The sequence below is a fragment of the Lepidochelys olivacea genome (genome assembly GCF_965140295.1).
Source record: "Lepidochelys olivacea isolate rLepOli2 genome assembly, chromosome: 2".
NCBI lineage: Eukaryota > Metazoa > Chordata > Testudines > Cheloniidae > Lepidochelys > Lepidochelys olivacea.
Window position 1 is genome coordinate 161,239,944 of NC_140412.1, and position 23,671 is coordinate 161,263,614.

Consider the following 23,671-nt stretch of genomic DNA (forward strand, 5'->3'; position numbering starts at 1 on the left):
CTGAGCGGAGGAGGGGAAGTAGTAGGGGATCAGCATCCCAAGCAGGCAGGAGGGTATAAAAGGGACACTGCCTTCATTCCCACCCCTATGCTTCGAGTATCTAGAGCCATTGGTGCCCAGTTGAAATTTGCAGTGCAAACAGCCCTGCCAGGTCGGTTCAGGAGTGGTTCCCCACTGGCTTTTAATAAAGTTACAGCCTCCACGTTTATCTCTGTTGTGGCGTCTGTCTCATGGTTTCTATGTCCGCATCAGTGCTGGACTGTTCCTTTTCATAGGGGACAATAAACGTGGTAAAGGCTTCTTCATTGTGAGCCTTCTTAAAAGGTAATCATATGATTTGGTTGTGCTTTTCACTCCTTTTTGACTTGTAAGTAAATCTCAGTCTAACGTTATTAGCAGGCATGATATTGTCATCTTGATCACGACTTTTTTTGAAAGTCTTTTTACTAACTGATCATTTTAAAATAATTTTTCAGTAAATTCAGTTAAGGGTGGTTTTGGAGGCATGGGAATGGGGCTTGTTTAAATGCCATTAAAATGGATATCTTCTTTCAAGTTTTATTTTGGAGAAACTTTTTAAAAAAACATTATGTCAAATTATTAACTAAGTGTGGCTATTTGGAAGTCGTTGGGGTAAGTTTTAAAACTGTTTGGTAGAAGAAAATGTAATCAGGAAAATCTTGAGGAAATCAAAGTGAAAGTATAGCTTGAATATCTAAGGTATATGGTGTTTATCAATTAAAGTAATTATACATTGTTCACAACGGTATAAGTGCTGTTTTAATAATCACTGAGCTGAGCACAGATCCTTTAAATATTTCATAGGGCAAATAATTCATCAGAACTAGCTTCCAAATAACCTAAATCGTTGTTTTCATGTGAGATGGCAAAGTTTTTTCATATATATATTGGATTCTGATCTTTGTATATCCTTGTCTTAATGGGCAAAAGATGGAAGTAGAAAATTCCTGGGCAGCAATCTCAGCCCTAAGCAAAGAAAGTCCAAAGTACTTTCTTATGTGTAGTTTGAGTGGCCCTTATAATATGAGGGGAGAAAAAATTCTATTGAACAAACTATTTCCCACATTCTCCCAAACCATTTGAATTACATATTTCTGGTCACATGAAGATGTGAACTTAATCTCAGTGCCTGAAAAAGCTGATTTGTCAAGAAATATAGGGAATTCTCTCTTTTGATTAATATAAAAAATATTTGATACCAAAAGGGGAGGATCCAAATCCTTTAGAAAATGTAGCAGTAAGATAATTAAATACCCTTCAGATAGTGACAAAATACCCACGGTTCTGATAATACTTATCTCCTTGAAATGTTTCCAAAATTTCACTTTTTAGCTCTGTACTGTGTTGAAGAAACTGACACTTAAACACGGTCATAACCATTCAGCAGGTCAGTGGCCATTTTAGAGCTGCTGTTCTCTTGTCAGCAGGGAAGGGAGTTAGTTTGTGGGGTGTATCTCCTTCACTCATCTCTCAAAAAGTCCAGGTAATGTTACTAGCTATAGAGAAAATTGGAGAGAATCATTTTAGCTATATAGAATGGGTGAGGAAAAAAAACTGTCATGGAATTCTTATAGTATTCCTAGCTCTGACAGCACTGTTTATTGGCTGAACCATGTAAAAATCTTAACTGCTCTAGTAAGAGAAATGTTTAGTCATGTTGGTTGAAATTTTGCAGTTCTTAATTAGTCCTCATTCAAGCAAAGCTTCCATTGAGAAGAAACTGACTTAGGCAATTAATAATTTTTCATGCAAAATCTTTCACCCAAAATTTTGGTTTAATGGTATTTCTGAAGTCTGAAACTTTTTCAGATGTGGTGTGTTTAATGCAAACCATAATGTTTAGTGTAGAAAATCATCAATGCACTTTGAAATTTCATATAAATTATTCTAGTTTCATACAAGTTTTATAAACTTAAAACCAGGAATTTTGGAATATTTAAATAATAAATATGCCACTCACCTTAAAAGGGACTACAGGATATGGATCAGTGAGAACACAGAGGACTATTGGTTCACTGTGCTAATGGAAAAAGTAGAATGGTCAAATTCAAAATCTAGTGGGAGATTTAAAGCTTTTTTCCCAGTAGGAAGGAATTGTATTATTTTGTGGAAAAGTCTAAAAGATTTTGCAAGATTTGATACACGTTTCGTTTATATGGTTGCTAGGGTTTTAAATACAATCAGAATAGAGAAGAGTATTCTTACAATAATTGCTCTTTACATGCGCAGATCCAAAATGTAAACATTTCAGGGACAATCAGATGGCATGATGAGAGAGAATGTATAAGCACTTCATGAAAAACATGCCCAGAAATAATTATTTTACTTATTTTATGGGGTATTCAAACCAACTGGCATAAAATAAAAGATAATGATTGAATCAATGAGGAGTTAGAGTTACCGAAATGATAATGCTATAGCTTAAGTTTCTTTGATTAGCACTCTTCTCCCAAAGGAGAAGTTGTTAGGAGTATGTGATCGCTCATCTCATATAAGATTCACATATATATTTTGAGACTATATGAGAGATGATTTTTGGTTGTGAAGGTATATATGTACATATGTATAAAGGAGCTTTTAGATTTATAACCTTATTTGCAATTACTAAGAGAGAAGAAAATTTTAAGATATGTAGGTGGCTTAACCTAAATTAAAACCTAATCAGAATCCTTGAGAGAAACTTAACCAGGCTGTCTTGAGTAATTTAAAAGCAGTGCACGCACTCTACAGCAGTGTTGTTGCTAAGAAACTGCAGTGTTTCAACTTGAAAAATCTTTTGAAAACAGCTTTAACTAAACTGAAGGCTAGACTCAGGAAAGCTAGCCCTGGTGTATATTAACCATACCTCCCCACTCCAGCTAAGCCCTCTGCATCCACCTGATGAAAGATTCATACCAGTAGAGGATAGGTGATTCTGTCCTCTTTCAGCATTTTTGCAGTGAGCTTTAAACAACTTTAACTTCCACTAGAGCTTTTCACTGTGGAATCTGCTGAGGGTAACTGTTGAATTGGCATAATCCCAGGCTGCCTTAGTATCACCCTTTTTGGGGGTTTCTTTTCAGTTATGCTGAAGGAAAGCAGGAGGAGCTTGACTGGCTTGGCCTGCACTTTGGAGAGATCCTGCAAAGGATGGCATCCTTTCCCACACAGCCATCCATGGAAACCTAGGAGAGCGGGGGGAAAGAGGAGAAGCTAAGAAACCAATAACCAGTTACTGCTCCCTGATTCTTTGCCTCAGGTGTGGCATAATTTAGAGCAGCCTGATGGCTGTGTTAATTTGCCCCAGCTGGCACTTGACCCCAAGGCACTATACACCAACTGGGAATAGCCATAGTATAGTATCCTCCAGCCATTCCCTTGGCCTGTGCCTGACACATTCCCTGTGCCAGAATCTGTGGAGAACACACAAAACCTGACAATGCTGACTCATTGGCCGGGTCTTCTCTACCCCAAAAAGGAAGATAACTAACACTTGTTAACTGTCAGATCCTCACTGTCAAATCCTAGTGAAGATAGGTGCAGGTATTTTTTACCGTGGCATACTGTGTTTGGGTTTATAGTGATGACCTCATCAAGCTACATTGCAGTAGAAATAACCTGTGCCTTTTCTCCAGTGGGATTTTACAGTGAGATAGCTAATGAGCATTAATTACATCTCTCAAATGAAGTTTATTAATATAGCATCTTAACCATAGGCGATTGCACATAGTACAATAGACCCAGATTTAAAATCAACATGACTCAAAAAAAATGCACATTTTAAAAAGACAAGATTAACTATTCCCTAACATCAGTTACAACTTTAAAATCACCTCCCCTGAAACAATATACAAAAATAAGATTTTAAAAAATTAGGAGTACACTGTTTCATTTAGGTCAAAAGTAGATTGTTTTTCACATACTTTTTTTCTTACTTTTCCAGCCGACCAGGCAAATAGGGCAGTAGCCTGTAACTAAAACATTTTCACTACGTAGCAAGTATTCCAATTTCTGAGGTGATGTGGTAAAAGTTATCTTGGCCAGGAATGGAGATAACCATTTCTTTCTCTTGTGGCAGAGCAGGTTACAAGACAATAAGGAGTGCAGCAAGTCTTAGCCTAGCCAGACCTACATGGAGAAAAGACTCAGTAGCAGCATACCTCCCTTCCAAATAGGTCATCTGCATAGTCTGGAAACAGAGACCTGTAAAGGCTTGTTGTGTTAATTTAGATGGAATAAATGGGCCCAAAGGGTGAAAGGTAACCCAGCCGCTATCCAATATTAAGCAGTTTTAAACAAGGTTCAGGGTTTGGTATCCAGAGACCTCAGTCTGCTTAGTACTATGGGAAATAAGGGGGGGAAAACCCTTATTTGACAGTCTTTCAAATAGTTATTACCATCCTTAATACCATCATTTTGGGGAAAAGAGAAGAAATTAGTTGAGACAAGCTGGAGGTGGTGTTATAGTCCAATTCCCTTTCCTAAAAGACAAGCAAACGCACATAAGAGGGGGAGGAAAAAGAACAGTAAAGATAGAAAATGCAGCTTTTCTATATGGAGTTGACTATTTCTTGCAACCCCGCTACTGAAAATACACCAGCTCAGCATATGGTCCTGTCAGCCACTCAGACATGGCAAACTTGAACCAGCATCAGGCTGTTAGGGCATTGCTTTTTAGCTGCCTCTTTCTGGTCACAGGATTACAACAGTGTTGCAAATTTTTGACTGGCTAAGAAAGGCTCTTATTAGACAAAAGGAAGAAGGAGAGAGATGGGAAAGAAAAGAAATAAGGTTGGGAAGAAAAAGGACACATTGGGGACAAGAGGGTGGGATTTGGGATTTAGCTGGAGCTGATGGAGGTGGTGATGTAATTTTGGTTTCTCTCTTTGGCCCCGTCTGATCAGGAAATGTCTCAGTATCAGGATAACGAAGGCCCCAGGCAGAGCCGTTCCTTGGGTACAGCAAATTGGGGCATCCACCCCGGGCCCTGCGCTTCAATAAAATTGTGAGGAAGCAGGGAGGGGGGTGAGGCAGGAAGCGGATGGGCGAGCAGAGTGAGGAGGCGAACTGGGAGGGGTAGATGGGTGGGGAGGAGGAGCCCCCCTACCAAAACCTCCCGTTCCTGCCCGACAGCGGGCCCCGCCGATCAGCACCTTCCCCTCTCTTTCAGTGCCTGCCTCGGATCATATGTTTTGTGGCATCAGGAGAGGGGGAGGGGAGAGGAGCGAGGCCGCAGCACGCTCGGGGTGTGGGGGGGCAGAAATGGGTGGGGCAGAGCAGGGGTGGGAAGAAGCAGGAAAGGGGTGAGCATCTACCAGCACATTAGAAACTTGGCACATATGTCACAGGCCCCGCACCCTTCTAGGGACTGCCCTGGTTCCAGAAGATGGCAGGGGTGGCAGCTATGTTGTGAAGTTCACTCCAATATCCGCTTTGTTTTCCAAAGTCTGTCTTTGAGATCCCCAGAACAGAATGAGCGGTGGAATAGCCCATCCCCTCATTATTTTTTCTACCAGTTAGTCCTAATTTGGCACTCCAATTTTGGGTCATTGGTTTCCAGTTCCACACTTTCCTTGTTTACCAAACATGATTTTAATGCAGTCCTTGAGTTATATCAGGAGGCCTTTATGTTTGGACATAATTAGTCTTGTGGTCTCTTTTTTTGCAGTTTTTCCCATTAACATTTGTCATTATAGGTTATTGTGACATTTTAGAAACTTTCACTTTTCACAGTTGAGCTCTCAATTATGGTAAATTTGTAAGTCCCAATATTACAAGAGGCCATCCTTAATGTACAGTTCAAAATATCCAAATATTTCTCATATCTGTGGATATTCGTTAATTGAGAAAGGCAAGAAGGCATATTTATTGTATGCTACCTTCAGGGATTACAGCTATAATTTGCTCTGAGCTTCATTAAGGTTTTCACCCTTCTTCCTACAGTCCTAACCAAGTCAAGTTCCAAAAAGCCCAAAGAATGGAGGGAATGGTGAACTTGTTGGCTATGTATCTTGTTGAGCTGTTCTTCCAGATATAATATTGGAAGGCACTGTTGATTCATGTGCAAAATACTGAGCCAATAATTAGTATAAAGGCATTGGCTTCGGTTAAAATAATACATTCCCTTATTTCTGCCCTGAGTAAAGCAAGTCAGGTGTAATTTGAGAGGCTGAACATTCTCCTTAAAAATGTATTTGACACAACCTCTAACTCACTAGTATTCTTCCAGCCCCACGTTTTTGCACCATGTAATATTTGGGCACAGACTTCAGCCTTGAGAACTCTGACTGCCGAAGTGATTAGACTGCCCCCATGGACGCGAATGAAGTGCTGCACTGCTTGTATAGAACTTAGGGATTTCTTGTTGATCTCCTCTATAGTCTGTCCCATTGGCCGTTATATGTAAACCAAACAACCAAATGGGGGTGAAACCTGGACTATGCAATATAATGGCTATCAAGCATCCATTTATGCAACCTTGGTCTATGGCCGAAGACAAATACTTTAGTTTTCTGATAGTCTATGGTAAGTTACTCCCCCTGGCAAAAAGAGCTAAAGTCCTTTAACATGTGCTTCAAGCCCAGGGGAGCTTAGGACATCTGCCTAGAGCAGGACCAACAAAAATCAGTTGAAATTTTTGGGAGAGAAATACTGCACTAAAGCCATCACCACCTCATTAATCTGAAAACCAAAAATGGAAAGGGCTCATAAGCAACCCTGAGCCACATTTTGTGATGGATAATAGGGTCAGTCAGTTCACCTTGCTGCCCTGTCCTAACTTTTGCCACCATCTGGCTATGAAGGACTCTCAGGAGATAAAGCAGCCTAGTATCTATACAAGTCCCAGTTATCACTTCAAAAACAGAAAAATACCCGTCACACCTTTTTTGATCGTAAAGGTGTAGCCTACGGTTGCTGGAAACCCAGGCATAATGGGAGAATTGCCAGCAAGCGATTTGAAGGTGTTTTTCACTCCCTCTGCAAAGTCTCAGTGACACAAAGGGAGCAGACCAGGGCAGAGAATCTGCCCCAGTGTATTGAATGTGGCCCCTTGATGTTACTGAAATATGCTTGGCCCTCAGGCTGAAAAGATTTGACATTACTGTTCTAGAATCTGTACTTTACATTCTTGAAAAAACATCCCTCATGTTTGAAGACTTTCATTTCTGATACTTCTAACCCTTCCAATCTGTTTGACCTCTGACATACATTTTGATGTAATTAGTTTTGATAGTGACCAAATACATGTTGTTTCTCTCCACTCCCCATCCCTACCATCTGGAAAAGGATAACATGACTAAAAGTAAAGGAGTACTTGTGGCACCTTAGAGACTAACCAATTTATTTGAGCATGAGCTTTCGTGAGCTACAGCTCACTTCATCGGGTGAAGTGAGCTGTAGCTCACGAAAGCTCATGCTCAAATAAATTGGTTAGTCTCTAAGGTGCCACAAGTACTCCTTTTCTTTTTTCGAATACAGACTAACACGGCTGTTACTCTGAAACATGACTAAAAGTAAATATCTTGATATTTGTCATACAAATGAAAAATCAGTATCCTCTTTGAAAACTTCCCCTCCAGTATAAATCACACATTAAATTACTTGTTCCAGCTTACTCCTGGCAAAAGCACTTTCAGCTCATTAAAATGAGTTGCAGTGCTTTTGCTCGCCAAAACAAAGAAACTGTTATCCGAGTTCACTAATGTAGCATTCTCTTCCACTTGCCAATCCCCACTGCAATCCCGCTAATTTATACTGCCCACCCAACCTTAATGCCTCCTCAGACTTGCAAAACTATATGCTAAGGTCAAAATGGCACATTATTAAAGTAAAAAAAAACTCCTTGTAATTAGTTATTTTGACCCATGGATATATATTCTCAAATTTATGTGGGAACAACACTGAGGTTTGACATTTTGATCCAGTCTTCAAGGCCAGTCTCCATTTTTGTATCCGTGTACACCCATAATTTGTAATATTAAATTGATATTGTTTCAAAATGTTCACTTGAAAAAAAAATTACTATATGTTACTGTGAGATTTCAAAAAAAGAAAATAGCACTTAAAAATATCTGTTAGCTCAGACCACATTTTGTAAAACCAGAATTTCACTGACCCTACAAAAACTTGGGTTGTATTTTTACAGAAACTCTGCTATTATCCCCTGAGCAGCAAAAATGTGATTGCTCAGTGGTCGTGGGGGGCTTTAAATCTCAGAAAGCAGGCACTGAGGATTAAAAGTGTTCAATAATGCCATTAGATGTGATGGACCTAATTTTTCACCTGCTCGTACGCTGTAGTCATTCATTGACCCCTGTGCAAAGTGAATGTGAGGATCACAACTTTGGCATTCAGTACGCACTTTGCACGGGTGTAAATGACGACACAAGGCTGTGGAGAATCAGGCCCGACATGTCAAGCTGTTCTCAAGTACAGATGCACACATTACACAAAACCAAACCAGAACAGTTATAAATAACATTACTGAGCTCTCTGAATGTTGACATAGGAAGAGAGAGTTGGGTCACATAGATGCCCTGTTCAAATGAGAAAATGTATTAATTGTAAGCTCATGGCTTGTACTTTCTTTTTTCTTTGCAGACCAAATGTCATCAGTATTGGCCTGATCCACCAGATATAATGGAGTATGGAAACTTTCGTGTCAAATGTCAATCTGAAGATTGTACTATTGCCTATGTTTTTAGGGAAATGGTGATTACAAATATTGAGGTGAGTGCTTTTTTATAGTGTGGCCTTTAGCTTTTGGGGACAGGGGGGTTGCTTTGTTTTGGTTTTGCTGTAGTGAAAAATATAGCTAAGTATTGTCAGCTTGTATATATATTATAGGTATTACATGAACCAGTGCACTTTGATTAATTTTCTTTAGGGATGCCCCAAAACTATGCAATTCTGAAGATCCTTCTAGTGAGTTACTTTAAAAAAAAAGCCTAAAAAAGTAACTAATTATAAAGCCTTATTCTATTATTAAGTTATTGTGTATTTATACAATATTATACTCAGCCATGCTGCTCAACAGCCCCCGACTCTAAACAAATATTTAGGGCTAAAATATGGGTTTTTTTCTTCATAATATTTTTGCTCATTCAAAAGCAGAGGCTGGGACAATTCTTCAGTGCCACACACCCATAGAGCAATTAGCAGAAAAAGGTGAATCCTTGTAATGTAGTACTGAGGGACCTTGCAGAATCATGTGAATCTTTTTCCATTAGTTTTGTTAAACTGAAAAGGCAGCTTCATAGAGTGCACAGTTTGAACACTTGCAATTTATGCAAGGTTTTTGTACCCTTCGGCGGCTGCTGCTATTTTGTTGTAATGAAAGGGGAGAAAAGAGGGGAAGAGTCAAATGCATGAAACACTTCTACAGATGAATTTGTACTGCAAGATTCATATTCAGATCACATCCAAGCTTCTTGAAAGTGTGAGTTTGTTTATACAGAGGGGCTTGGTTCCTGTCCACCTCTAATTTTAAGCTGCAGTGCGTTTTTCTCTCTGACATCTTTACATCCTCTCTCAAAGTTCTGAATCCACCACATACTGACCAGCTTTTTTAATTAAATTTCAAGTGCCAGAAATCATACCTTGCAAATTAAAATAGAAAAATCTTAAATCTCTAGCCCCTCAAGCTACATATCTGACTACTTCTCCCCAAAGTAACTGCACCGCTCCAATTGCTTTGCAGAGTGTAGAATTTGTGTTCCTCCTGGCCCCTCCTTATTGCTTTGAAAAGGTGTTGGAAGCACAGGCACACAACCATATTTGCTTCTCTGTGAGAGGGGTTTGCTGTGTTCCTGCCTTCATGCACACACATGCACATAGCTCAGTTACCTCTGACTACCAGTGGTATGTATTGCTCCCATGTCAACTTTTGGAAAAACCCAAAGCCAGATAAGTAATACAATCAATTTGTGAGAGTTTAAATGGAGTAACAGGCTACTGCAACCAAAGTAGGTGGTATTGGGCATACAGGAATGAAATTTATTCTGAGATTTAAGCTAGGAAAATAGATTAAGCATAGTAGAGTTTGGACTTATTGACAGGAAGGGAGACGTGTAAATGGGGGCATTCTGAAAAGTGAATATTTATTGTGATAAAACATTAAAAATTTGAATCAAAATCTTAGGAGAGCACATCAGAAAAAGTCACAACTGTTTGAAAAGGAGGATAAAAAAGGGTAACTAAGATAATGAAGTTTGAGGAACACTGGGATATTTAACAAAGGAGTACATTGGTCCTTAGGAAAGAATAGAGCAAAGAACAGAAAACTGAAGATGCTTGTGTTACACCAATAAAATAAAAACCAGCAGGATCTTATTAAAGGGGAAAAGGCAAAATACCACATTTATTGTGAATACAGAAAGAATCATAGTAAGCAGTTAGTTATAGCTATAACATTCCATTCAATTTCATATTTATTCACACATTCATTCACACACACACACAGGTTCTGCAAGGCTGTTATCATAGTTACCAGCCTCAGAAGTGCTCATGCCAAGCCACTGGCCAGGTGGCCTGGACATGAGGAGGGAGCAGGGCCTTGTCAGATGCACAGCTGATGCTCCTGGAAGTTGGTTTGCAGAATCAGACCCCAAAGTTCTCACTTTCTAGAGTCCATTTTTATAGGAATTTCTTCCTATGCCAGTCTGTGGGAATTGCTTCATCATGCTGTTGCTGAATCAATCAGCAGATAGCACATTCCTGACAGCTCCGTGCTGCTAGATGTTTTCTTGTTCTTTGGTTCTCCCATTCTTGAGGCTGTTGAGTGGATTCCAGTCTGCCCTCCGGGGGGTGGGGGTCCTCTGGTTATTTCCACTTGACGCCGCCTTTAGCCGATGGACACTGCATTCTTAGGCTGGCACCTCCCTGATCATTCAGTTATTATCCACACCAAGCATCCATCCACATACATCCTCTATCTCTATTTTAATCACAATTGTTAATACAACAAAAGGGTGGGGAGTCTCTGGGTGCTGTTTCTGTTGTTACAGAGTATTGCTTTGAGTCTCTCTCTGTGTGAATTGCTTTGAGAACAGACTCAGTCTTAGAATGTACTAACACAATTAGCAGCTTGCAAGTTTCACACAGAGAGGGAGAGAAACAGTACCAAAAACCAAGAGACCTCTTAATTAGTAATACCCTGGAATTTAAACTATGGGGAATCAAACTCATTTGTGATTTTAATACAGAACTTCTTTAATATGATCCAACACTTGCAACAACAGAAGTAGTCTTGATGGACTAGTGTGCTCTTATTCTAGAGAGATCTTATGTAATGTGCTTGCTCATTGTACTTGATGTCTATGAGCTATTAAAAATGCAGCTCCTAGCACATTCAAGCCTTAATTTGTGATGAGTAATACGTTCATTATTTAAATCTAAAAAACCACTCAAAATGCTATTGAATTTTGTTTAGCTGTCTCCAGGTGCCTCAATAATGTGTCCCTTCAGCACTCACACATATGATTCAGCCTGGAATCTTTATTGAACACCTAAGATCACACCACAGACTCCCTGGCTTGTTTTAGAATGAGTCAAAGTTTCATCTAGCCTGAGTGCTATGATTCAAATGCACGCTAGCTTCTCCAGTTAATGAGAACAAAACTGTTCTATCCATAATATATGTAATCGCTGTTCTACCTCATCTCTTTGAGGCACTGAGGGTGAACTCCCCTAAGTTGTCAGAAGAAAACTATTATAACGTGTGTGGGCTTTTTTCCTTGGGGTGGCTTCTGCATACTTCCCCTTATGGGATTTGACTGGCTTTGCAGAGTTTTGGCACCATTCTAGAAAGCAGTGATCAAGAGACCAACTTAGCTGCACCTTGTGGCAACAAACAATTCAGAACTGAGGCTATAAAAGGACCATGCTTGTCCATCTGTCCCAGTTCCTTTCTGACACCCCAAGTCAAGCTGTCGATATAAAGACCTTTCCTCTCAGCTCCTAGAGTGATTTCTGGGGAGTTGATCCCAAACTCACCTCGTTTCCAGTGTGTTATAGTTAGCTAGCTGGTTAGTGTTCGTTTACATTGGTGCACATTTAGGATTTACTCTGGAACTTGGGTCCCTGGGCCTTTTGATCATCATTGTTGAGGCCTTGCCTTCAAGGATTTATGCCAGGATATTTCATACCATTCTGTGTTCCTGGCGGGGGATGTATATACATACCATTTCTTCTGCCTGAAAGAAACTCATTCCCAGGACTTCAGCGCAGAGTATAGGACTTTCATGTCTTGAGCCCACTTTGCTAGGCAATAGAGGTTCTATTCTACATGCCTGGTCCCTAGAAATGATACTGGATCTAATACCTGCACCTGTCAAGGTACTGAGCAAGCTCACTATGGCATCAAAGTCAGGCAATTCAAGGAATTGAGGTGGTTGTAGCCACTCAGTCCTTTTACAATTTCAGCTCATAATGTTTGATACCGTAAAAAGATGCTTGTGTGTGCCCATCAGAAAAAACGTAGCGAACTTAAAATGTGACCCGAGTATGAACTCATACAATGATATCCTGAGTGTGAGAGCAGCATTCTTCTCATTTGAGTGTTAATGTTGAGCTTAATGATGAACACTGAAATGTCAGCATAGTTAACTATTTCACTGTTACTAAAAATATGGAAGAAAGAGGGTTGACCATATTATGAAGATTTTTCACAGTCTCTGTGAGTGGCATTTCATTTTGGCATGGTGATATATTAGAGCTTGGGGGAATATCACCGCTCATTTTTTCCAGTCTAGCCACTGCAAAACAGTCTAGTTTAAAAAGTTAAATGTAATATGGACCAAAGACTTGTTATAAAACTAGTGTTTTTTAAATCATGCCCCATGCATATGTTGACAGCTGTTTGTATGCAAATAAAGCAAAATGAGTCAGTCACTGGAACGCATTTGCATGTGAAGATGATTGTGTTAAGAGGAGTTGCTTTTGCATGTTGAGAATCAACAGGAAGTTAAGAAAATGAAGTAGTTTCTAGTACATGGCTTTCCTTAGTTTTAATTAAATGAAAGAGCCCTTTGTACAATAGAAAGAAAAGGAGGACTTGAGGCACCTTAGAGACTAACAAGTTTATTTGAGCATAAGCTTTTGTGAGCTACAGCTCACTTCATCGGATGCTGTAGCTGTAGGTCATGAAAGTTTATGCTCAGATAAATTCGTTAGTCTCTAAGGTGCCACAAGTACTCCTTTTCTTTTTATGGGTACAGACTAACACGGCTGCTACTCTGAAACTTGTACAATAGAATTTCTCAACTAATTAACATTTTCATGTCACAGAATCAAGTGCTTCCACAGGCAGTATAAACATAATTCATTCATAATTTCTCTAACCTATCAGTATATACTGTACACAATCTGTCCTGTTAACAGGAATCATAGATAGCAAATATATGCGCTTGTGTTCTGACCAAGCCACAAATAGACGTACATTATTTAACATTTCTCCTTTGTGTAGTGTATAAGATGTATGATGACTATGAAGGGGAAAACAAATTTAGAACTGGTCCGCAGCCCTATTACTTTGTAGTGTAATCCCATTAAATCTCACAAGGTCAGAAGGCTTGCACTGGGTCAGTATTTGGAGGGAAGACCTAGTGTGCTGTAGATAGTGATAACAATTTTGCAGGTGGCACTGTTCCATCGGTGTCAGTATTAAACCAACATCCCAGTGTGGTGTTGGCAGATGCTGCTGCAGATACCTTCTTTTGGATGAAATGTAAGCAGAGGTCTATGCTACTTAATCATTAAAGATCCTATGGCATTTTTTGCATGACGGAGGGGTGTTTAACCTCCGAGTCCAGACCAAATTTCAAATCTGGTAATTGCATTCTGCCTGTAAATTTCTTCTGCAATTTCAGCAGGTATTTCCTCCTTTCTAATCTAAACTATTGTGTAATATTGCTGTACATAGCTGTTGCCATGTGTTACTTCAGAGATGGCTGCATTTCTTTGCTGGAATTACTGTTCCCAAAGTATAAATGGTAAAGCATTTTGAAATATTTTGGGCTCAAAGGAGCTATATATAGTAAATATGATCTTATTAAACACCTACGTTTATTTTTAAACTTTGTTCTCCAAGAATCACGTATTTTACTGTTTTTTAATAAGAAAACATTTCGTTAGAAAATCTTGCAGCCTGTTGTATAGGCTGTGGAGCCTTGTGCTGCCTAGGTATGTTTATTATGAAACAAATTGCATTTGTCCAATGAACTTAAGTAAAGCTATTACAATACTGAGTGAGATATGGTGACACTACCAATTGCATTTCAGACAGAGGAAGAGCACACCATCACCCATCTCCAGTATGTTGCTTGGCCTGATCATGGTGTTCCTGATGACTCCAGGGACTTTTTGGAGTTTGTCACCTGTATGAGGCCAAAGAGAGTAGAGAATGAACCGGTCCTTGTTCATTGCAGGTACTTTAAATAAAAGTTCTGTTACATTGGATGGAGTCCTAGAGATTTAGTATTCCATCTGTCCTGTAGAAATGAAGTGTCATTTTATACATTATTCAATAGTATGCACCCTGCAGGGCAGCAAATTCCTTGAAATAAAGGTGAAATCGTAAGGCTATACGCCTATCAGTCAGTGAGCACTCATCCAATGGAGACAAAAGTTACGGTATTGTATCTAAGGGGTTGGGTTTCTTTACTATTCCATTGTGTTCATGATTAAACTTTCTGGTTAAATTGCTCGATTATATGACCATCTGACACCAATAATTGTTGTTTAATGTAATAAGCAACTTAATACTTCTTAATAGAGCTGTCGATTAATTGCAGTTAACTCACATGATTAACTCAAAAAACTAATCGTGATTAATCGCAGTTTTGATCGCACTGTTAAACAATAGAATACCAATTGAAATTTATTAAATATTTTTGGATGTTTTTCTATATTTTCAAATGTATTGATTTTAATTACAACACAGAATACAAAGTGTACAGTGCTCACTTTTTATTAATATTTTCTATTACAAATATTTGCTCTGTAAAAATTATAAACAAAAGAAATAGTAGTTTTCAGTTCACCTCGTACAAATACCGTAGTGCAATCTCTTTATCAAGAAAGTGTAATTTACAAATGTAGATTTTTTTTGTTACATAACTGTACTCAAAAACAAAACAATTTAAAACTTTAGAGCCTACAAATCCACTCAGACCTACTTCTTGTTCAGCCAAATCACTAAGACAATCACTAAGACAAGCAAGTTAGTTTACATTTATCGGAGATAACGCTGTCCACTTTTATTTACAATGTCACCTGAAAGTGAGGAACAGGCGTTTGCGTGGCACTTTTGTAGCCGGCATTGCAAGGTATTTACATGCCAGGTATGCTAACCATTCGTATGCCCCTTCATGCTTCAGCCACCATTCCAGAGGACATGCTTCCATCCAGATGATGCTCATTGGAAAAAAAAACATGTTAATTAAACTTGTGACTGAACTCCTTGGGGAGAGAATTGTATGTCTCCTGCTCTGTTTTACCCACATTCTGCCATATATTTCATGTTATAGCAATCTCGGATGATGACTCAGTACATGTTGTTCGTTTTAAGAACACTTTCACTGCAGATTTAACAAAACGCAAAAAAGGTACCAATGTGAGACTTGTAAAGATAGCTACAGCACTCAACCCAAGGTTTAAAAATCTGAAGTGCCTTCCAAAATCTGATTGGGACGGGATGTAGAGCATGCTTTCAGAAATCTTAAAAGAGCAACGCTCTGATGCAGAAACTACAGAACCACCAAAAAAGAAAAACAACCTTCTGCTTGTGGCATCTGACTCATGATGATGAAAATGAACATGCGTCAGTCCGCAGTGCTTTGGATCGTTATCAAGCAGAACCCGTCATCAGCATGGATGCATGTTCTCTGGAATGGCGGTTGAAGTATGAAGGGACAGATGAATATTTAGCGCATCTGGCACATAAATATCTTGTGACACTGACTACAACAGTGCCATGCAAACGACTATTCTCATTTTCAGGTGACATTGTAAACAAGCCGGCAGCATTATGTCCTGCAAATGTAAACAAATGTGTTTGTCTGAGCAATTGGCTGAACAAGAAGTAGGACTGAGTGGACTTACAGGCTCTAAAGTTTTACATTGTTTTATTTTTGAATACAGTTATTTTTGTGCATAATTCTGCATTTGTACATTCAACTTTCATGATACGGTACTTGTATTGGGTGAATTGAAAAATGCTATTTCTTTTGTTTTTTACAGTGCAAATATTTGTAATAAAAAATAAAGTGAGCACTGTACACTTTGTAGTCTGTGTTGTAATTGAAATCAATATATTTGAAAATGTAGAAAACATCCAAAAATATTTAAATAAATGGTATACCATTATTAACAATGCGATTAATCATGATTAATTTTTTAATCGCTTTACAGCCCCACTTTTTAATAGTTATATAATGAATTTAACCTCAAAGTCCTTTTTTGTGTAGCCCTAAAAAACAATCAATCAGTTCTTCTTTTCACTTTTCAGTCTAAAGGTTGATTTTAAATAAAATCTAAAAAACAATATATCATTTTGTAAAAATTATAACAATTTTAAAGTCATTTTCTTAAACTTATGGTTTTATTTTTTCTAGAATTTTCTTTTTATTTATGTTAAAATGTTTTCTTGCAGTTGTATAAAGAAAATGTTGCTTATGTTGTCCTAAAAATATACATTGTGTTCTATTCTTACTTTTAAACTGTGTGGCTTTTATTCCTACAGGTATGTAGAGTGTTTTAATGTTAGTCTGTGATATGTATTCAGTGCATGGCAAAAGCCTATTAATTTTATTGGGGGGGTTCTGTTACATTTTGTAGTGCTGGAATAGGCCGCACTGGTGTATTGGTCACTATGGAAACAGCTATGTGCTTAATTGAAAGAAACCAACCGGTTTATCCACTGGATATTGTACGAAAAATGCGAGACCAGCGAGCTATGATGGTGCAAACATCAGTAAGTTAAGGAGAGGGAGTCCCTTATGCATTTTGCATGCTCTTTGTTTCATTAACATAGAGAAACATGGGTTCTTCACATAAAGCTGATTTAGTTGTTTGCATGATTTTCAATTATTTTTATATTGCATTAGCTGAAAACATAAATTAACCTTTTCAGAAAGGACAGCCCTGCTTGTGAGTTGTGTGCTTCAATTATTTGTAAATGTTTAAACTTACTTCCTATCTTGCCCTTTAAAGACACATCCATTTTCGTAACTAGCAAGTAGGAAACTAGAATGAACTTTGAGTCAGTTTTGTATATATCTCTTATACAACATATTATATGCAAACATTTAAAATATAATTTAGTTTGTAAATTTCATCCTTAACAGAGAACATTACAGAGAGCCTTTCATAAACTAAAAAGAAAAGGAAGATTTTTTCAGGTGTGGTTTAAAAAGAAAAGTGACTGGGGGGGTGTCTGCAGTGTGTCAGGTGAAGACACTCTATGCCAACAGGAGAGAGCTTTCCCATCAGCATAATAAAACCATTTCCACAAGAGGCAGTAGCTATGTCAGTGGGAGAAGTTCTCCCACCGACATAGCACTGTTCACACTGGCATTTATACCAGTGTAACTTATGTCACTCAGGGTTGTTTATTCACACCCCTGAGCGGCATAAGTTATGCCAACATAACCTGTAGTGTAGACATAGCCTTAGGGAAAATTCTGATGGAACAGCACAGGTTTAAAAAACAAAACAAACAAAACTCACCACCATTCCAGTTTTGAAGAGTCAAAGGCAGGAATCAGAAGGAGGCCTAGGTTGGGGGGAGAGGGGAAAGAGTAAGCAGCAGAGAATTTTGAAAATCAAGAAGCAGTTTTGAGCGGTCTTTAGAAATGAATATGTTGCCATTGAAAATATTAGGAATGGAGGAGTATAGGTCCCACTTTCTTGAACAAGGGAGGAGATTAATTATTGGTAACAAGATCTGGATGTCAGGTGGAATGAGAACAATGTGCTTGTTTACAAAGCAGTAAGTGTCTTGAACTAAAGTGGAGTACAGGGATTTAAACCCACAAAGATGACAGTTGAATTTGGCACTTTATATCTCTTGGAACTTCAGAAGGAATGACACAGAAAATGCCTCACAGTTCTCATTCAAGCAAAGGAAAGAGGAAGCTAACTGATGAAGAGGTGTAAACTCTACTTAGTAATGAGTTAACGACCTTAAGAGCAGGCTGTGTGATTCACCAGAGTAATTATTCTATTGGATCCAAAAAACTGTGTTAAAAGAATGTTAAGATTGCAAAACTGAGCCCTCAAAAATTAGGAAATGCCAAGATTAAGTTTGCCTTTGCAACCTTAATTCTACTCCTTTGGGCATATTCATTATGATAGTCTTCAATTACATGATTATATACTATTTTTTTCCATGGGACACCTGCCTCATGCAGTGAACCCTTATTTTTATCCTTCTCATTCCGTATGTGGCCCCAAGCCTTACTAATGGCACACCACCCAACCGCTGCTCTGAATACAAAATTATTAATTCCTTGTGTGCCATTTTGTGGCACTCATCTGAGTGTTTCAGAAGCATTAATGTATTTATTTTCACAACACCTTTGTCAGATTAGGTGCTGATATTAATCCCATGTGACAGATCAGGAACTAAAGCACAAAGAGATAAAAAGCCAAAATTGTTGTGTTCGTTAATTTTAAGTACCTGTTTTAAAAAAAAAAAAAGTCACAAGTGCTTTCTCTCATGAGGATTAAATAAAAGTTTTATTTGTCCTTTTCTGAGGTAGGAAGGACATGCCCAAAACATTTCAAGTCAGTAAATCAGATTTCCCAAATTGGGTCTTCAGCCGGAGTCCTCTGAGGTCTAGCCCCAGTGCAAGAAATTTGGGGCTAGCTATGTAAAAGGAGCTAGGTGTGTAACTGCCACTTTAGGTGCCTGGATCCCAGAATCAGGCCCCATTGGGGCTCACAAAACCCCCACTCAGTTGCTGCTAAACCCTATAAGTGCCTAAAATTGCTGGAGCCTAATTTTTTTCAGTAAAAGTTCCTTAAGTCCATATGTCCCTGCCTCTGCGCATGCACACTTCAGCACATCCAGACACCAAAGCCACAGCATAAATCTGGGGAAGACAGGAGTTCTTCCACCTAACACACCTGCAGGGCCCAACCTAGTAAGCATACTTAAAGGTTGCCTGCTGAATCAGGCACCCATAGGCAATCTCACACAAAGGCAACAGTTGCAGGGAGAGGAGGAGGAGGATCTCTGTTGTAACTTTTAGCCCAGTGGCTAAAGTACTCAGGATGTGGGAGACCCTGGTTCAAGTCCCCCTCTACCTGAGGGAGAAAGGGATTTGAACTGGTATCTGCCACCTCCCAGGTGAATACTCTAACCACTGGGCTTTGGGATATTTTATTGTTTCTTCTTCAATCTCTCTGGTTGAAGCTGTTCTACTGTGATAAGTTAAAAAGTCATTGCGCTGGGAGAGAGAAGAAGCACGAGAATGACTCTGCAGTCTGGTGGTTAGAGTACTCACCTTGGAGTTTGGGAGACTCAAGATCCAGTCTCCCTGCTCCAATGACTTTAACTGTATCCACAGTGGAATAGCTTCAAGAGGAGAGCCTGAGGGAGCCCCACATCAGAATATTTTCAAAGCACTTTGAATTTGTATAGCACTCTGTGTTCAAAGCAGATATGTTCAAGTAGATAGTGAGGCAAAAGAGAATTACAGTTTGGCTACAGCAGACTGGTCACAAAAAGAGGGAGGGTATAGGTGAAAATTTTCAGAAATGAGTAACTTTCTTGAGATAATGATTATTTAATTGATTACTTTAAGACTTTAGGGAGAGATTTAGCAAGAAGGATTGCTAGGCTGCTTCATAACAGGGAATTGTTAAATGGGTGGCAGGCCAGTGGATTTTCTTTAGTCCTCCTCTACTATATGACCCCCGAAGAAGAAAAAGTTGTTATGCTGACTCAGCCTATTAAACCCGTGAGGTTGCCTGGTGATGAGCGTAGAAGGGGTAGCAATCCATTAAAGAAGATGAAGTCTTACAATCAGGTTTGACAATGACTGCTATGCCTAGAGTCACAATTTTTTAAAAAAGCTAACCTTGGGAGTGTTTCAATGGAGGGCAGGAGAACACAGTTGAGTGAGTAATCAGAACGCAACCAATGGCAAGGAAAATAAGTAGTCACTGTCTGCATCATGGGAATCAATGATGAAACATCCAATCTTATTTCTAAATAAGTTGCTTACACAATGGAGTTAACAGAAGTAATAAAGCAGGGAGTTAAATATCACAGTTGACTTGTGCAGGCAGCAGTGAAATATGGAAATGACTCTCAATGAAGGAAAAGTCAAAGTAATTAACCAGTGTAAACAGAACAACAAACATCACAGTCATAAGAGCAAATCGATATTTGAGGTGGGAGTAGTTGACAGAGAGTTGGGGGAGGGGGATGACATGAAAATGCCAACTTACATCCCCAAGAGTTCCTGTAAATTTTAGCCAATTTTGTAAAGCACAGGAAAATAGTTACTCATCAGGTAATGAACAATGATAACATATTGAAAACTGAGGCCTAAATACAACTGCAGGACCTTCACTCCTCCTCAGGCTGGATGGGTCTAGGAGCAATGCTAAACCTTAAAGTTTTTTGGAGGGGGAGGGATTAATATAAGCTACTGCCAAACACCCCATTGCAATCAACATGAGAATGTAGGGCGGCGGGTTAAAAAAAGGTGTGGCTCAAAATGAAGGAGTTAATACATACTCGCACTTCTGGGACCTAAAATCCTCTAGGCATATCACACTTGAGTTGCTGGGGAGAGTTTATATTTTGGATACTTGAAGCCCCTTCTGAGAAAGCAAAAATATGTGTAACTTGGTCTCACTTTCTAGTGCTACTATAAAGCTCTCTTGAATTTTTATTGAGATCCCATATTCTCAGGCTTTTACATTAGCCATCAATATTTTGCTTCAGGTTAAGTATGTTTTGGAACTTATATGGCTCCAATTTGTCAACAAGAGGACATGATATTCCCAGTTCAGAAAGGGACTCAAGTATTTTTAATGAATGTCTGGTACAGAGAAGATGATTATGGAAAAAATAGAAATTCGTTTAATGGTCTATTTCTTAGAAGCTCTTTAACAGGAAAAAGACTCTAATATCATTTGTAAAGTACTTCACTATAAAAACATTCCAAAGTGCTATAGGATTCAAAATGTTGGGGGTGATGAGGTAAAAGGAGGGTGGCTGTCATAGTTCAGAGTTCTCTCTCAAAAGTTTGTACCCTGTCTGTGCAAAACTGAACTAAATCAATTTCAACTTGTGCAGCAGTACTGACATAGTTTGGAAGATAAAACCATTTGTTTAAGCATTTTAAATGAAAGACGTGAAGTACTTCGCCACCTTCCATTTGTTAAATTAAGAAACTGTTTAATGCATTTCCCTTATTTTAGTTTGCATGCTTTGAGGACTCAAGTAATGTATATTAAAGGAATGGATAAATTGCTATCATTTAAATGATCAATTAATATCAGTACAAATTACAGCATAGATAAAATATATGAAAGAAAGTATTTCAAACAAATTAGCTTCCATTTAAATATCTGTGTGTGCTAAGGAATCAGATGCATACATTTAGACTTTCCTTCTGGCTAAATCTTGCCTCTTGGATGTTTGGACCTTGTACCCATTAAAGTTACCAGGAGACTCATGCTTGCATCTGAGGTAAAAATTCACACTATACAACGTTTGGCATTTACGGGAATGTAATTTCTGCACATATCTCCACTGAGGGGGACTGTAATATTTTTTATTTTTTCTATCTGTCTTTGTATCTGTCCTCTTCTCCTGCCCATGTTTCAATGCCACAGGTGGCAGTAAAGCTGAAGATAGTTTACAATGTTTAGTTAGTATTCATTACTACACTGTAATCAATAGCTTATAACTGATGTGACTGACCATTAATATTTTTGCTCATTCTTTCTTTAATTATACAGAGTCAGTACAAGTTCGTGTGTGAAGCTATTCTTCGTGTTTACAAGGAAGGATTAGTTCGACCACTGGATTCCAGTTAGTACACCTGTGAAAGGATTAATTTCATCTTCTAAAAACACTGGTTGTCATAAAGCAAGGGTCTCATTTCTGTAAGTGACTAGAGAATTCATCAAAAGCGCATGGGAAGTCAGATGAGCACATGTGAGCTGTGGCACTTTAAATTTCTGTAGAGGATTACTAAATCATGTACAGTATATAGAAGACATGTATATATGTATATGAGAGTAGTTGTGCATAATATGCATTATATACATACTGAAAAGAAATAATCAAGGAAACTTTAGTACATAACCTGCATCTTTTACTGCTGTAAAAACAAGTTTTCCTTTAGAATTTATTTTAACTCTGGTGTTTACCATTCTAAAATACAAAAGGAAAACCAGCAGTATTAATGAAAAAAAAAAAAAGTGCCCCAGTTAATGAGGCATTGAGTGTCTTCATCTCCTATTGAAGTCCATGGGAGTAGAATGCTCAACACCTTGCAAAACTGGGACCAAAATATTGATATACAAAGTAGAGTTGGTCATATTATTTGGTTCATAGAGGTTTGTCAAACATTTTACATAAATAGAACGCCAAGGGCTAAACCCCAAACATGTCCATTAAGAGCCAGAGCAATTAAAGAATTAACTCCCATCAATCTGATTGCAAATATGCCGGTTATACTAATAAACTTTTAATAAATCAAATATAGCATACCTGACACGCAAACTAATGTTGCTTTGCAGGTTTTATTGAGATCTTACACAGCTTGAATTTCCCGTTTTTTTGACCTTTCAATAGTTTACCTATTTTCTGTAGCCTCTTCCGCGCTGCTCCTTTGCACCCTGATATGGTACTTCCTGTTTATACTTAATTTCACTGTTTTCTCTTGTGGTTTTTCTCTTTATAGACTGAAAACATTTAAACTAAAGGTTTAAGTCTCATTTGTCTTTGTTTCCCAGTGTATTTATTAGTTCTCACATGCAGGAGTGGATTAATATTGCACACCAACTGCTAAATGCTTTGGCTTACTATAAATGCAAACTGGCCCAATCCAGTATCAGAAAAAATGTACTACTGAACCTATTAAACATGTTGCTGCTAACTCAAGGTGTAAAACTTGCAAGGACACAGAGGCTACTAGTGTTCAGATGATAAAACATTGACTTCATTGCCATTCAATAGAAATTTTATTCTAATTCAGTGGAATGCAATAGTGTGAGGTGCCTCTTTCATATTTCTTTCCTTTGTATAAATGCAATTAAGTTCATATGAAGACTTCTACATAAAGAGAGAGAATTTGTGCATTGCTAAATAATTCACCCTAAGGTACAGTGGTCTCAGTTTCATTTCAAAGGGAAGAATTGGACTTTCTGAACAATATAACCACAATTGTATGACATTAATTTATTCTGAATACACTTTTTGATTGTCCTAGATAATTCTGCATTTGTGAATAGTGTGTTAATTTTAAAAAAAAAAGTTCTATGGGATTGTATATAATTCTGTTATTTAAAGATTCGTTCTAAATAAGGAAAGTTGTCTAAAATTTATATTGGACATATAAGCCAGATGTTTATATGTGTGTAAAAAAAAAAAAAGAAAAAAAATCTAATTTTCTCTTTTTATATCTATACACATATATATACA

At 38.2% G+C, this 23,671-nt stretch overlaps 1 protein-coding gene across 1 annotated transcript in view; it reads left to right on the plus strand.

Annotated features, from left to right (window-relative positions):
• The window catches only part of PTPN3 (protein tyrosine phosphatase non-receptor type 3), a 274,552-nt gene extending 251,126 nt beyond the window's left edge, over positions 1–23,426 (plus strand). Inside the window, exons 24-27 of the mRNA XM_084619614.1 lie at positions 8,602–8,730; positions 14,281–14,426; positions 16,837–16,972; positions 21,982–23,426. Coding sequence (XP_084475740.1) covers positions 8,602–8,730; positions 14,281–14,426; positions 16,837–16,972; positions 21,982–22,059 — 489 coding nt within the window. The 3' untranslated portion in view covers positions 22,060–23,426. The remainder of the gene's footprint in view (positions 1–8,601; positions 8,731–14,280; positions 14,427–16,836; positions 16,973–21,981) is intronic.
• Positions 23,427–23,671: the final 245 nt, after the last annotated feature.